Source organism: Lichenostomus cassidix, chromosome 4, assembly GCF_008360975.1.
Source record: "Lichenostomus cassidix isolate B80296 chromosome 4, HeHo_3.0, whole genome shotgun sequence".
Lineage (NCBI taxonomy): Eukaryota > Metazoa > Chordata > Aves > Passeriformes > Meliphagidae > Lichenostomus > Lichenostomus cassidix.
In genome coordinates this window covers 23,726,342-23,740,231 of record NC_139484.1, presented here as the reverse complement: position 1 = coordinate 23,740,231, position 13,890 = coordinate 23,726,342, and the positions used below count along the sequence as shown (strand labels likewise).

At 38.3% G+C, this 13,890-nt stretch overlaps 1 protein-coding gene across 5 annotated transcripts in view; it reads left to right on the top strand.

The window, feature by feature from the left end:
* PPA2 (inorganic pyrophosphatase 2) overlaps positions 1 to 13,315 on the top strand; it is a 34,227-nt gene extending 20,912 nt beyond the window's left edge. For 4 of the 5 annotated variants that reach the window (XM_085058323.1, XM_085058321.1, XM_085058322.1 and 1 more), the window contains 4 exons: positions 4,988 to 5,115; positions 6,901 to 6,986; positions 8,008 to 8,077; positions 13,159 to 13,315. In XM_085058323.1, the coding sequence (XP_084914449.1) occupies positions 4,988 to 5,115; positions 6,901 to 6,986; positions 8,008 to 8,077; positions 13,159 to 13,278 (404 nt within the window). In that variant the 3' untranslated portion in view covers positions 13,279 to 13,315. Of the gene's footprint in view, positions 1 to 4,987; positions 5,116 to 6,900; positions 6,987 to 8,007; positions 8,078 to 12,090; positions 12,131 to 13,158 lie in introns of all 5 variants that reach the window. The other variant, XM_085058324.1, reaches the window with a different exon arrangement.
* The last annotated feature ends 575 nt before the right edge of the window (positions 13,316 to 13,890 follow it).

The window sequence follows — 13,890 nt, the reverse complement described above, 5'->3', positions numbered from 1 at the left end:
AAGTGGGAACTGTGTCATCAGTAGGAATGGCAGGGACTTAGTGTCTTTTTGGGCTGACTTTGTAAAGTAATCTGTTTGAAATAATAGTACTTAATTCTGGTCGGCATGGGGACAGTCTCTCACCAAATACAAGCTGTATGTCAGATGCAGATATCTGTGTGAGAAAGTTTCTTTTGGACTACAAGTAAACATGTTCAGATTTATCTACTTCAGTAAGATCTGTCTTTGTGGCTGTTGTATTTTGGCTTAGACAGTTGCTAGGCAGATGGCCATTAGTGGACTGGCAGAGCAACTTTACACCAAGCAGCTCTGGGAAAGGACCTAAAAACTCCTTGCAGGCTGAAACACTAAATCTCAGTGGTGTAAAAGGTGCAGTTGCTTTCTTTATTTTGTTGTTGTTGCTTTTTGTTTGTTGCTTTTGGTTTTTTGTGAAATAGCCAAGAGGAGAAGTAAATTCTTAGAGTAGAAAGGTTGCTTGTCTTCTTATCTCATAGTTTGGATTGAATTTACTATATTGGATATACTCAAATATATTACTATAATGTCTGATGTACTTTACTAGTTAGGGGTTGAAAAGGATGAGTGATACTTTTGTGCTGTGATTTGGTCTAAATGTATGTAGTATCTTCATGTTGGACAAGAGGTTTTAAAAATCACTGGTAGTTGAAGCAGGAATTATGTTTGAAGCAGCTTATGAAGTCTGACTTTCAAAAGGTCATCTTGTCCTCCTTCAGCAAATTGGACTAATCATGTATGCTGGATGGCATTTTGGAGGTGATTTACTGGCCTGGAATCTTAGCAGCCATTTTTGCTGCCATTGCACACTGGAGAGATGCCAGGATATATTCAACAGCAATTGATGTCTGCTGGCTTTATTGTGCTGCCATTTGTTGGCACTGCTGTAGTTAACTGTGCTGTGTCGTTAACTGTGCTGCTTTTACAATATGCATCTCAAGATAGGGTTAAGTGATCAAACCCAAAATGGTAAAAGCTAAGGCATATTGTGTATTTTGTACCATATATTGTTACAGACCTTTGCATGTGAGAGTATTTATTCACAGAGAAGCAGCAGAGGCGCAGAAGACCTTCGCTGTGGATTTGTGTAAGCACTCAGTATAAAGAAGTTAATTATCTGTACCAAAGCTCCCTTCCTACCCCCTGCACAAAATACACCAAATGCCTTTATATGGAATGTAGCTGCTGCTTCCTGTAAATGTTTATAAGATGTTATTAAAAACATATGTCCTCTCTTCCCACAGACCTTGTTTAGAAAGCTTGCTGCAAACATGTTGTTTTAGCTTTGCTTGCAAGAAGCAGCATCTGTTGTACTAAAAATGGTAGTTTTGTATAAATGCTTTTGTTGCTCTCTTCTGTAAAGCCAGCAAGATTTGGGATTTGCATTCACATTGGCTCACTCCCTTGACAGAGAGCTAGCAGCAGTTCTTGGTGCCAGCCTCCAGAGATTTTCCTTATGGACACTGAACTTACAACCCTTAATGTCATCAGCTGTCTCTTTTTAACCCTTGGTGCTTAACTTTGGTGCCCAGAAAAATGAGACCTATGGTTGTATGTAGGCAGTACAGAGAAATTCCCACTTGGAGCCCTGTGGGCACATGCTGATAATGTACCTGTGGGAGACTGACCTTCTGCTCTGTCACTTTGAGCAGGGCTTGCTGGCAGAGATGAAACTGCTTTGGGCCATGTACATGCTTGCTACTCCCAAATCTGCTCCTTTTGACATCAGTATGAGTACATAGCTCTAAAGGTAGATAAGCAGCCAATGCCAGAAAAAGGGTCTTAACAGTGTTCACTGCAGAAAAGACATCTAAGTTGTTAGCTTTCTTAAAAATATTAATAATTTGTTGTTATCTTCTATAGATACCAGTGTAGTAAATGACTGTACTGCATATTGTGATCTCTCTTACCTTTCTTTGCTTACTTTTCTGAGTATGGGTTTTCTCCTTTCCCCCTGATATCCCAAAGAGGCTGCTTAGATTTCAGTGGAAGACAAATTGTCTTTCAAGTTTTTCAGTGGTAACTTTTAATGAACTGGCGAGGTGACTGTTGAGTGATGCGAGAGCTGGTGCTTACTTATATTTTGTGTTATGTGGTGACTCCAAGGCAACAGCATTGATACTTTCTGTAGGTTTGTTTTGTTATGTTACATTGTTGCACTCCTTTCTTCTGCTTGCCACCAATTTCCATTGTAATATAGATGTTCTGGAGTCTTTTTTGATCCAAGCTTTTAAATTTAATTTGATCTTCAGTAGCTGTCCTTATAGTAAAGAATAGTGAAGCATAGGGATGAAGGAGGAAAACTTGCAAGGAACCCAGGAAATAAAAGCAACCAATGCCCCTCTTCTTAAGTCCTCAAAACCAGAATATCTAGCATCCAAATAATGCTGTAGTCTGATTATGTTTAGTCTTTTTACTTAGGCGAGGTATTTTCCAGTAGAGAGAGTGTGAAATTCAGGGAGATGATTCTGTCCATGAAGATAGAATCCCTATCATAGGGAGATAATGAAAGTCTGTCCCAAAGCCTATTCTAATATTTGAGTCCTTCAAATAAGTATAAATAAAACCTATAAATAAGGGACAACCGATGGAGAAGTACCAAGTGATGAACAGTTTTTATGGGAGTAAGAGGCAAATAACCGAGTAGGGGGAATGGAGAAGCAGAGTTAGGAGAGACATTTGCTGGAGCAGGAACCAGAAGAAAGGAGCAGCAGTGTGAGAAAGTATGCTTGGATTTAAGTAGTGTCTGGAGATGGAGGTCTGGAGTTTGTCCACTGCTGGGAGCCAAGGAAATTGCTGCAGCAGACTTGTTTGCTTTACAGACTTGAAGAGATACTGTCTCTTCAACAAGTGTTAGATATTGTGAGTTCAAACCTCACAAGACGAGGAGATGACAAGGGCTCGAGTTGGAGGAGGGATGTTCTCTCTTGCTTGGAGAGAAGATGATGATACGTTGGAGTCCTGAAACTGACTTGAATTGGAGCTGCAGTTTTATTAGTGCCCAAATGAAGCATTCTGCCTCCAGCCAAGATCCCACCCTTTTCTAAATAATTCCTTCTTGGTTGGTCTCACCCACCCACCCTAGTGAAAAGCTTCTTGTGCTCTTAAACACGTATTCCAGCTAAAAGACCTGCCTCTAGCACAGCCTTATGTGCCCTTGCTTTTTTTTCTGGGTTTCTGCCAGTGAAACTCCCTGATCTCCTACAGACAGATGGCCAGCAGCCAAGTTCAAATGTGTTTTACTCTGAGTCCATAAACACGTAGTCCTGTTACGTGTGTGCAAAAGCAAAATTTTACATGGGGTTCTTCAAGGTTTGATGTTTTATTCTTTGGGTAGTGTGTAATACAGTGGAATTTGGGAGTGGCATCCATGACATGGCTATAAACACTCAGAGTGTCTTCTCACATAGGACTGGCCTTGCAGTTCAGTCTACATGTCATCTCTCTTGGTGGTCTACTGAGAATTGAATCGTCTTTAGCACAAGACCTTTTCTCTTCTCTAATTGTTCTCTTCAGAAATACTTAAATGTATTTTTTCAGGTTCACAATGAAATTTTAAAATGACATTTAGACGATGGAAGCACATTTAAAGATGGAAAGCACATGACTAGGTATCAATTTCATGGACTAAGCAATTCTGATTTTGTAGGACTGAATAGACAAAAGAGTATCTTAGCAGAAATGACTGCCAATGAGATGTCATCAAGTGAGCCATATCTCTGGGAGAAGATAATGAAGTAACCAAGCAGTATTGAGTGAGAGCAAGAAGGAATAAGGAAGTGAGACATGAGTGAGTGACTTGGAAAACACTTGAGAAGGAGAGTAATGCCATGGAAGGTGGCCTGAGCAGAGTGAGGTTATGAAATAGTTGGTAGACTGCAGCAGTAAAAAGTCAGCTCCCATTTCCATCAGAAGTGACTGTGGAAAGGAAATAGAAAGAGAGGATTACACCAGTTACAAAGTATTTGGCTTCTGGGAAGGACACAATCCTTTATTACATCAAAATAATTAGGAAAGTGTTGAAGGCTTTTCCATGTAAACATGTTGCCAGAGAGTTAATTTGTCAAGGGGTTGATAGGAGCACACCGTTGCAAGTGACAGAAGTGATGGTGGTCTCAAAGGACAGGCCATTCAAATTTTACCTGCAAATTTTATATGCAGGTAAGGGTGTAGGATCACAAACTGCATCTTTGATATGGCAGTGTAGTCTCCAAGCAGAATTACTATGTGCTGTTTCATCTCTTTGTACACACCATGGCAGTGTTCATCTCTGCCTCTCAAGGGTGTCCCACAAGTGGAATGCATTCCTTTTTGTGTCCTGTCACATCTTTGTACATTGGGATTGTAGAGGCAGAATTGTTTGTCACTGTGAATATGCAGATACCACAAGGTTTTCAGTCAAATTAGTGTTTAGGGTTCCTGGCACGTGTCGATCTTGTCTTGAAGGGGATGAATTTGGAAATAATGTGAGCAAAGGGATGCCTTTTAATATAATGTTGACAAGTCAAGCTGGTATTTTGTTTAAAGGTTCTGGTTTAAACACCCATGTGTTGAAATTGTTTTTATAGCTATTCTTTCATTATCAAAAAATGCTCATAGCCCCTGCAGTTGCTGGAGGAAAAAATTGCCTCAGTGAATAATCAAAGCATTGCAAGAGGCACCTACTTAGATAAATACGGAATTTCCTTCTCCTGTCACAAATATGGTCCTTTTATTCATTGTACCTTTGGGTCTTAATTAATGAAGGACAGGAGATGACTGGTTTACCTGCTTAGTGTGGTTGTGAAATCATAAGGGCAACTAATATGGGCAGCTAAATTAATAAAGTGAAGTTTACCAATCACTTTGAAAGTACTCAGTGAAAGCAGATTCCTGCAGATCCTTTAGGAAACTTTAAAAAGTTGATGCTGTGAAACCTGTCAGTAAAAATGATCAGTCCTTATTTATTTTTTTTAATCTTTTTAACCTACAGATATTGATGATGTCAAGAAGCACAAACCAGGTTATCTTGAGGCTACAGTTGACTGGTTCCAATTATATAAAGTCCCTGAGGGTAAACCAGAAAATCACTTTGCTTTCAATGGAGAATTTAAAGACAAGGTGAAGATAATGCAAAATTAAAAAGGTGTCATTCTGTCATGTGACCTTTATAATATGTCCTAGAATTTTTGGAATTGTACAGAAGGAGGTTTAATGGAAATAATTTTGATGGGAGGGACTTTTGCATACAATTTATTAGGCTAGGATTAAATGATGTTTGCTGCCTTCCATTGTATTCAGGGAAAATGCATAGAAATTAAAATTAAAGAAAGTCTGCAAAAAAAAAAAAATTGTCCTAATCCTGATGAGATTTACACATACATCTCTGTGTTTGTAGGTGGTTTTCAAAGTATTTTCATTCTCCATGTCAGAGGAATGAACAGATTGTCTTCTCAGGTGTTTTTTCAGTCTTGGTAAATTTTTCTGGCTTTTTTAAAGGGTATGCAGTTTAAGACAATTGGTTGCAGATTTTTTCGTATTTGGAATTTGCTGAAGGTATACTTTTTTGTGGTAATTCTATGTAAAAACATTTGAAGCCTTTGGCTTGAAAGCCAAAAAGATATTTTCTGTTTTTAGAAAAAAATGAATGACTTTTTAAACTACCTACAGTAAAAATTGTGGGTGTTTGAAAGGAGATTGGACCAAGGAATAGACTTTGTTGAAGAAAATACCTGGATTTCTCCTGAGAAATTGCATGTGATTTGAGTAAAATTGCTTTGCAGCTTGGGTATTGCATGCTCTCTGTAAATTATTCTTGGCAAAGAATCACAGGTTTCTCTTGAACGATGTCCATGTGTCAGCCAGTTCAGCTTTGCAGGGTGCTATCAGAGTTACATAATGCCTTCTAACCAGCACAGAGAACTTCACATGTTTTGCCTGGTTGAAGAGATGCCCTGACTCCCCTCTGCACTAAAACTCTCTTAAATCAACCAGGTGTCGAGTTGTAAGGCTTGATAACCTGATCTCTCCCCTGTTGACCCAGGAACTGCTCTTAGAGGTTTTCCTGCTCTGTAGAGCGACAGTAGAACAGCATATCCCTGTCAGGCCTTTGGAGTTCAGCCTGGAGGCACTAAATGCTCTGAGATAGCTGGTTTGGAGCACTTGAATAATTCTCAAGCATTTCTAGAGACCCAGGATGTGGCGAGGCGGCTGTGGCTGTGCTCCAGCAGCTCTGGTGTAGTTCACAATGTTCCAGTGGCACTTTGCCAAGTCACTCCTTGTTAACAAATGTGAATGTTCGGTTGGCAGCTTTTTGCAAGCGAGCCTAGCAGTCATCATCTGGACACTGAGGGCTTATTTTACTTTATTTTTTGGAAGCTTTTTCATCCCATCCCCACTCCCACTATTTTTGTTTCAAACAATCAGAAACTGTTAAGCAGCTGACATGTTATGTTCTTGCAAATCCTTAAGTATATGATTCTGCATTAATGAAATAAATGCAAATTTTGCCACTAGAGGGGAAACCCTAAGTTTGACCTGACCTGCATCTGTAACAGTGGAGTCACAGCTCACACACTTGATCCCATTTAGGGCCTGGTACAGTTTTCTACAGCAGCAGGGATCTCCTTAGCATCTAGTGCTGATTTCATTTCTTTCAGGTAGCATTTGTGTTTTCTGGCTGCAGACTGAGGGAAAGTCCTGAATGTGTTGCCAGTATATTTGACAAATAGTGAAATTAATTTCTTTTTATAAAAAGGGTGTTATAGTCTCCAGAAATTTAATGAGGCCTCAAAGGACGTGCCTTAAGGTAACACATGAAATAGTATGTTTTAATAAACTAGTTCTGTGGCTTTTTTTCTGTTTAATAACATTTTAATTTACAAAACTTTCCTTGTTGTAAACTAGGATTTTGCTGTTGAAATTATTAAATCCACCCATGAACACTGGAAAGCTTTGCTTCATAAAAAAGTTGATGGAGGTACTGTTAAGTGGTGAGTATCCAGTCACATCTCTAGCTCTTTGTCTTGTGCTAGTACTGGTACTATTCATTATGTTGCAGCTGTCCATGAACTGCTTAGATTTTTTTTATTTGAGATGACAAGAATACTCATGGGTTTGATTGATAATTAATTGATAATAGAGATTGATTGACTAATTGCACCTTGTATGATGATGATGTAGTGGTAAGTGGTTCCCAAAATATATTGATTATATAAATGTGGCATAGATTACTTAAGTTTTCGAGAAATGGCCCCAGAGTCTTTGTTCAGGATTGTTCTGCGAGAATCTTGGTCCTTTTGTCACTGTTCATTCTGTTGATTTGGGGAATTGAAGTTCTTGCAGTTTATTCTGTAGGACCTTAAAAACTCGTGATCAACTCACTTTTGGTGTGAAGGAATTTGGATTCATAGGGAAACATTTCTGCAAAGGATTTGGTCCCAGAATTTGTCTGGAAGTACTATGGGTATCTGCTGCTTTTTGGAGGAGCAGATTTTGGCCTGTTTTCCCTTCTTAGATACTGAAGGGTAGGTTACTGAAGGGACACCTTCCATGATCTGCCACAGAATCTGGCCATCCTTTATGGCACAAGAGATGTGGGTATACTCACATAATCTCTGCTAGCCATCCAGGTGTTCCTCCACTCTCTCAGGAAGTGCCAGTTTGTTTCTGCTGAATTCTTGGGTGGATTTAGTTTCTTGACTGTGGTTCTCTGAACTGTACCCAAGCTAGCAGCCGGGAGCACTGAGTGTGAGCACTGCTTGCATTAATACTGAATACACAGCCTAAAAATCTCCTCAAACTTAGAGGTTTGAGGAGAAACAAAGAAACAAAGAACACCCCTCCACACACCTGTTCCTTCCATCATTACTTTGTGGTTTTGGCTTCCTCATTTCTTGCAGATACACATTTCTGAGCTCTATACATGATGAGGTTTTTTTTTCTGTAAGTGCTTAATTGTGTGTGGCTCTTTTCCACTGATGGATTAAGCATGTTTTTAATTTTATTTTTCAGCACAAATGTTTTGGTGAGTGGCAGCCCATTTTGTTGCAGTGAGGAGGATGCCCGATTGATTGTGCAGTCAGTAAGGATATTTACTTTTTTTTCCACCTCCCTCTATTTTTTTTAATGATTAATTGAAAAATATTGTTCAGAGCTCCAAAACTGAAATAAAGCAGCTAAACTGAAATAGTCCTTAAGCAAAAATTTAAGTAGAAGGCGGAATACAAAGGATATGGGGGAAGTGTAAGCATTGTGATATAAACCTTTCATTGCAGTGGTCCAGTTGTGCTTTCTGGCAGGTTCATTACTGTTCTGGTGGAGTGGTTTTTTTGTTTTGTTTTTTGTCCCTCTGCAGTGCTATTTCTTCTGATCCTGAATAGCAAGATGGACTGCTATTTGTATCTAGCCTGCTGTCTTCTCTGTCTCCCCTGTTGCCATGAGTTACCACCCAGTGTTAGAACTCATTGACTAGCTGACTGTAGTCCCTAATCACTAAACAGATCCTTTGTTTGTCTACTTGCATAATTGAATGCAATGCTGCAAGAGAGGGGGATGCTTATTTGAATGTTTCTTAGAGAATACTTGTCATATTCTGAAAATTAACATAAAATTAAAACATTCAGGTTTCCTGTTCAGGCAAGAAAAATGTCCTGCAGGTTTGATGCTTTCATGTGCAAATGTTAGTAGAAGAGAATTTTTTTCCATTTTAAAATATGCTAGTCTGGATGCCAGAAATTAAGCAAGGTTACCAGAAATCACATGGAGAGAAGTGCCCCCAAGTATTACTTTTTCTTTCTAACATACACTGACTGAGCCTGTGCTCATGACCACGAGTGCAGCATGTATTTTGCACATGTGCATGGCTGTCAGAGCACCCAGTGATTTCCCTCTATAGTCAGCAATTATGCAAGTTCAGATGTCAAAGGACATGCCATCCACTGTCTGTGCAGTTAACATTCCAACAGCATTTCTAGTAAGAATGCATAGTCCTGGATGCTGTTTTGTCACAAGCAAGTCTGTCAGTTGCAAGGAAATGTTGGTTTGTGTCATAAACCTTTTCCTATTCAGATATCTTGCTTTCAGCACTTCCTTAAAAGTACCTCTATGGTTGCATTTGTGAGTGTCTATTAATGGGACTGTAAGTTTTAAATAAAAGAAAAAACTCAGTTTGGAATTCAAATATGTTTTTAGACATGTCAGTCACAGCTATAAGCAAGTATTTACCTCCTCCATACATTCAATTTTAGAATAACTTTTAGTGAGTCTTTAAATGCAACTAAAACTTCAAGTCCAGATGTATTTGAATGGTGACAAATGTGCAAAGGACTTTTTCCTTTTGCATTCTCTGGTCTTTGGGACATGGAGGGTAAATTATTATTAAAACAGCAGTATGCCTTATTTTGGTTCTTAGTAACAAATCTTTTTTTCCGTGGTTTTTGGGGAGGGGAGGAAGTTAGTAAAGTCAGTTCATAAAACAGATACCTTGTATCAAACTTTAATGCCTTTTTTATTATGAAAGCTTCCCTTCTTATCAAATAGTATCACTTCTTTTTTTGTCCCTCACATTCTTTAAGTGATAGTGTTTTTGTGTAGTTGTTTCCAAACATTCCTTTCCATCATTGTTTCAGTTCAGTCTAAGTATTTTAATTCCATCTTTGTAGGGTGCTGTCTCTCGGTTCTTTCCAGACTGGGAAAATATGCAATACTCTATCAAATACTGTTCATGCTGCATGCAATTGACAATCTGGGATAGCTGAAAAAAAGTAAGCTGGCCTTGAAATAAGAATTGTGGCAGTCAAACTCTATACATAAGCAGGGAGGTTGACTTGCACATTTTGAGCAGGTATCTTTTTGTCTAGTACACTACACTGCATGCTTTGGTTGTCAGACATTCATCTCTTTCACACTGAAGTGAAAGTACGTGAGTGTTGGCTGCAGAATTTTAATGGCTATGGTGATTTGAACTGAAAGCTGCCTGTGTTTGTCTGCAGCAGAATTTTGTTTGGGGTTTTTTGGTTTTTGTTTGGTTGTTTTGTTTTTTTTTTTAATTTAAACTAAAAGCAGATACATTTTCTTCTAATTAATATCCATCTATTAGCTCCTGGATAAAAACAAAATAATGAAAGCTGAAGTAGAGATCTTGTATGCAAGTACAGTAAGAAACATATTTCAGCTACTGCAAAATATCTGAGCTACTTCTGCAGTGGGAGCTGGTTCCCTACAATTCTGTTTCCAGCATCAGATTCCAGTTGCAGCATTTTTGAGCAGGTGATAATTGTTGTAAATCAGATATATTGAGTTCTCAAAAAAAAAAAAAACCCAAAGAAGACACCAAAAAGCAAAAGGCAACACTCAGTATTGCTGTGGAACAGTTTTTATGGTGAGCAAGAGAACTGTAACAGAACCAAATGGAAAACATTCGTATCCTTACTAAATGCTTACCAAATTGTGCACTAATCTGAATTTCTCGTATATTTTGATTGGGTAGTTCCCAAGGTAGACCAGTTGAGTTCAGAGTTATTTGACCTTTCGTAACTTCTCAGGTGGGGAATTAGAATGGCTTGTCTGGGTTGGGGAATTTTCGTTCCACTGAGTGAGTTTCTAGATGGCTGGCATGTGTACTGTCATCTGTACCGGGGGCAAAAAGGGAATGATTCCACAGCAGGTGAATTGCCATGACCAGTCAATTCCAAAGAGATAGAAGGTAATTTGTGCATACAAGAGCACATACTGACCATTTGAATCAGCCAAAATTACACTAGAGCACTGCAACTGCAAATCTAGTTGAATTTTAACTCTACATGGTGAATGTTTCTAGTGTTCTCTAGCCTCTGAAAGTTGTTTAATCTCTATCTCAGCTGCAGTGTCAGTATATGTCAAAAACTAAACCCAGGAGGAATAGAGCTTTGTAGATGAATATGTTAGTGCTAAGATACACAGTTTATTTCAGCTTTTTAAGTGTTGCCATCTGTAAAACTGACCAGGACCGCCAAGCCTTTGTTTAATATTAATCCTAAGAATTGCTTGCTCTGTGAAGAAGCTGCCAAGGACTTTGCAAATTGGAAAATATCCAAGAGAATCTATATATAGTTAGTAGAGAAGTCTTTCTCAGACTTATCACATAATTCTTTCCTTATAATACTGGAAAGTGAACTAGGGAAGCTTTGCTAGATGATGTCTCTTGATAAAATGCAGAACAGCGTTCTACAGGGAAAAATATTTGACTTTTCCTGATAATTAAAAAAAAAATCTCCAACCAAATCTGTATCTGTGTATTTACTAACGTGTTTGGAATAATTCAGATCTAAGCAGGAAAGTTTGTTGAATGCCTTTCTCCCTACATGCTGTCTGTGAGGACAGGCAAGCTGTGTCACACCAGTGCAGCTCAGCCCAAGTGCCGCTGTGCTAAGGAAGGGCAGTGGAAAATTGTTGCATCCTCATCATGAGGCAGGTGCTTCCAGATATGTTAAAAGCATCTTTAATTTTGTCCTTTAAGTTACAGGACAAGACAGGCTGTGCTCTACTGTAATTGAATAGTGACGTATCCAGCTTTGAAATGTCAGACCTGAATTTTAAAACAGTTGGTCACTTTCCACAGAACTGAATTCTATTCTGTTAAAATGGAATTGTAAAAGAGTATCCTCACACATTTATTTCAAATTGTTTCCATATATTTAATGTTAATTTTGTGTGTGTATATATTCATGTACATATCTGACAGTGAAACATGTATAGTAACTGGAAAGGCATTTTTGCTCTTTAGTATGTATACAACAAATCCTGTTATTCTCAAAGATAATACAGTCATCAAAAATCCCCTTTAGATTAGGTAAAGTGTTAATCTGTCATTCATTGTTCATGTACTTGTTTTGTCATTTATCAGCCTCAAAGAAATTCTTACAGTGGGGGTGAGAAATCTGTAAGGTAGAATATTGTCCTGTGGGGGCAACAGAAAGTTCTGGTTTTGTTAATATCTCTTGATATCTCTTGAGCAGTAAAATACCCTTGAGTTTGGGTGTTACCTGTGAAACCTTAAGTAAATACTGATATGTTGGTTTGGAGTTTTTTCCTTTGCTTTTTTTTTCTCTTTTTTAGGCACCAGCATTTAAGAGTGGAGATTCTGTTTCCCCAGAAGGTACCTTTTTTCTCAGATGTCATATGGCTTCTCTTAATTGCTGGCATTAAAAATTGACATGAAAACTGTTGAAAACAGGCAATCTTGTTTATACGAAAATTATAATAGTTACATCCTGTTACATAGTATTTCCTGTCTCCTGTTAAATAGAACATGAACAGAAATTCATGGATGGTTTGTGGGAGATTACTTTTGAGTAAAAGTGTAGTCCACATAAAAAGATAAGAAGACAAAATTTTTCTCTTAGTGATCATAAAAGGCAAACACATGACATTTATCCTTTTTAAAGGAGATAAGTTGCTTTGGCTCAGGTTTTGTTATTCCTCACAGTAGCTAACTAATCAAATAAACACCTCCTTTTCCTAAAATTGACATAACTATACCTACTTTTCAAGTGTAAGTTCTAAAGACAAAATTCTATCTTTTTACTGTCATGACTATTTTTCATATTAACAGAACATGTGTTTTTCTTTAAGAAATAAGAATGCATCCTAAATTTTCAGTTTTAACTACTTTGAAAAAAGATTTTTCAACTGGCAGGCACTATAGAGAAGACATCCATACTTTTTGAGATGGAGGGAGTTACAGAAATACTAAGTTAAAACTTAGTCATGAGCCAAGTTCCAAATTGCTTGTGAAGCAACATCTGTGTAGCCCATGTCATGGGAAAGCAATTTGCATTCCATTTGCCTTTATATAGCATGCCAATAAATAGCATTTATTTACCAAAGTATTAGATCTCAGACCTCTGACAGACAACTGAACATAATCTGCCTGATCTTTGATGTTTTCCAGGGATGGTCACAACAATGTTGTAAGTTGTTGCAGGATTGGTATAGCCAAACTCTAAAAATGAACAGATACTATTTTGAGGCCATGCTTTTCACAGGCTGGGGATAGAGCTCACACAGCAGTATTGTTATGGGAGGGGGTATAGCTGAAAGGGCAGAATGTGTTTTTACAAGTGTTTGTGTATGGCTGGTTATGTAGAACTAATGTCACTCTTGTATTTTTTTTGTTTGTTTTAGATGATTCCTGGTACTTTTGTCCCAAGTGATCATGAAGGTCTTCTGAAAGTGCATCATCAAATCTTAAAAGTCAGCACTGACTGTTGGATTCCTGTTGAAACAACTTTTCAACTTGTGTAAACGTTGTCTCATGTAAATAAATACTGCCATTATAAAATGAATGTTTCCTTTCTATGTCTGTGTAGGGTGGAGCACAGGGAAGAGGAGGGGCTTGCTTGTTTGTCTGAATCTCAGAACTCCAGAACTGCTCTTATCCACTCATGAAATGTGCCAAATGAGATGGGGTATAAGTTGTCCTCAGCCCTGTTCACCAGATTTTGAAATAATCAAGCCATTGGGTGCATAGAAGATGGTGTTAATTTCTGTCTCAGGGCTTTTCTGGCCACCCTGACTGTAATCCGTTTCAAGTCGACAGTAATCTTTATGTAAGAGGCTTAGGAGTTTACCATGCTCTTTGATAGGTGACTGTTTCCCAAGCCGCAGTCACTTCTGTGCCCAGTTGTCTCTGCAGGCTTCATAGAGTTAGGAGCAGAGCATACTTGTTTTTAACAAAAAATACAGCATCCCTCCAAAGATTAATTCAACTAGGAAGGGCTAATGCCATAACAATTGAAGTAAGGATGCACGTGTGCTCTCTGTTCTACATCCTGTTTTGGTAACTCGTGTGTTTCATCACACAGGAAGGATTTTCCTTATGGAAAGCTTCCATTTTTAGAATTGTGTATGCTTTTG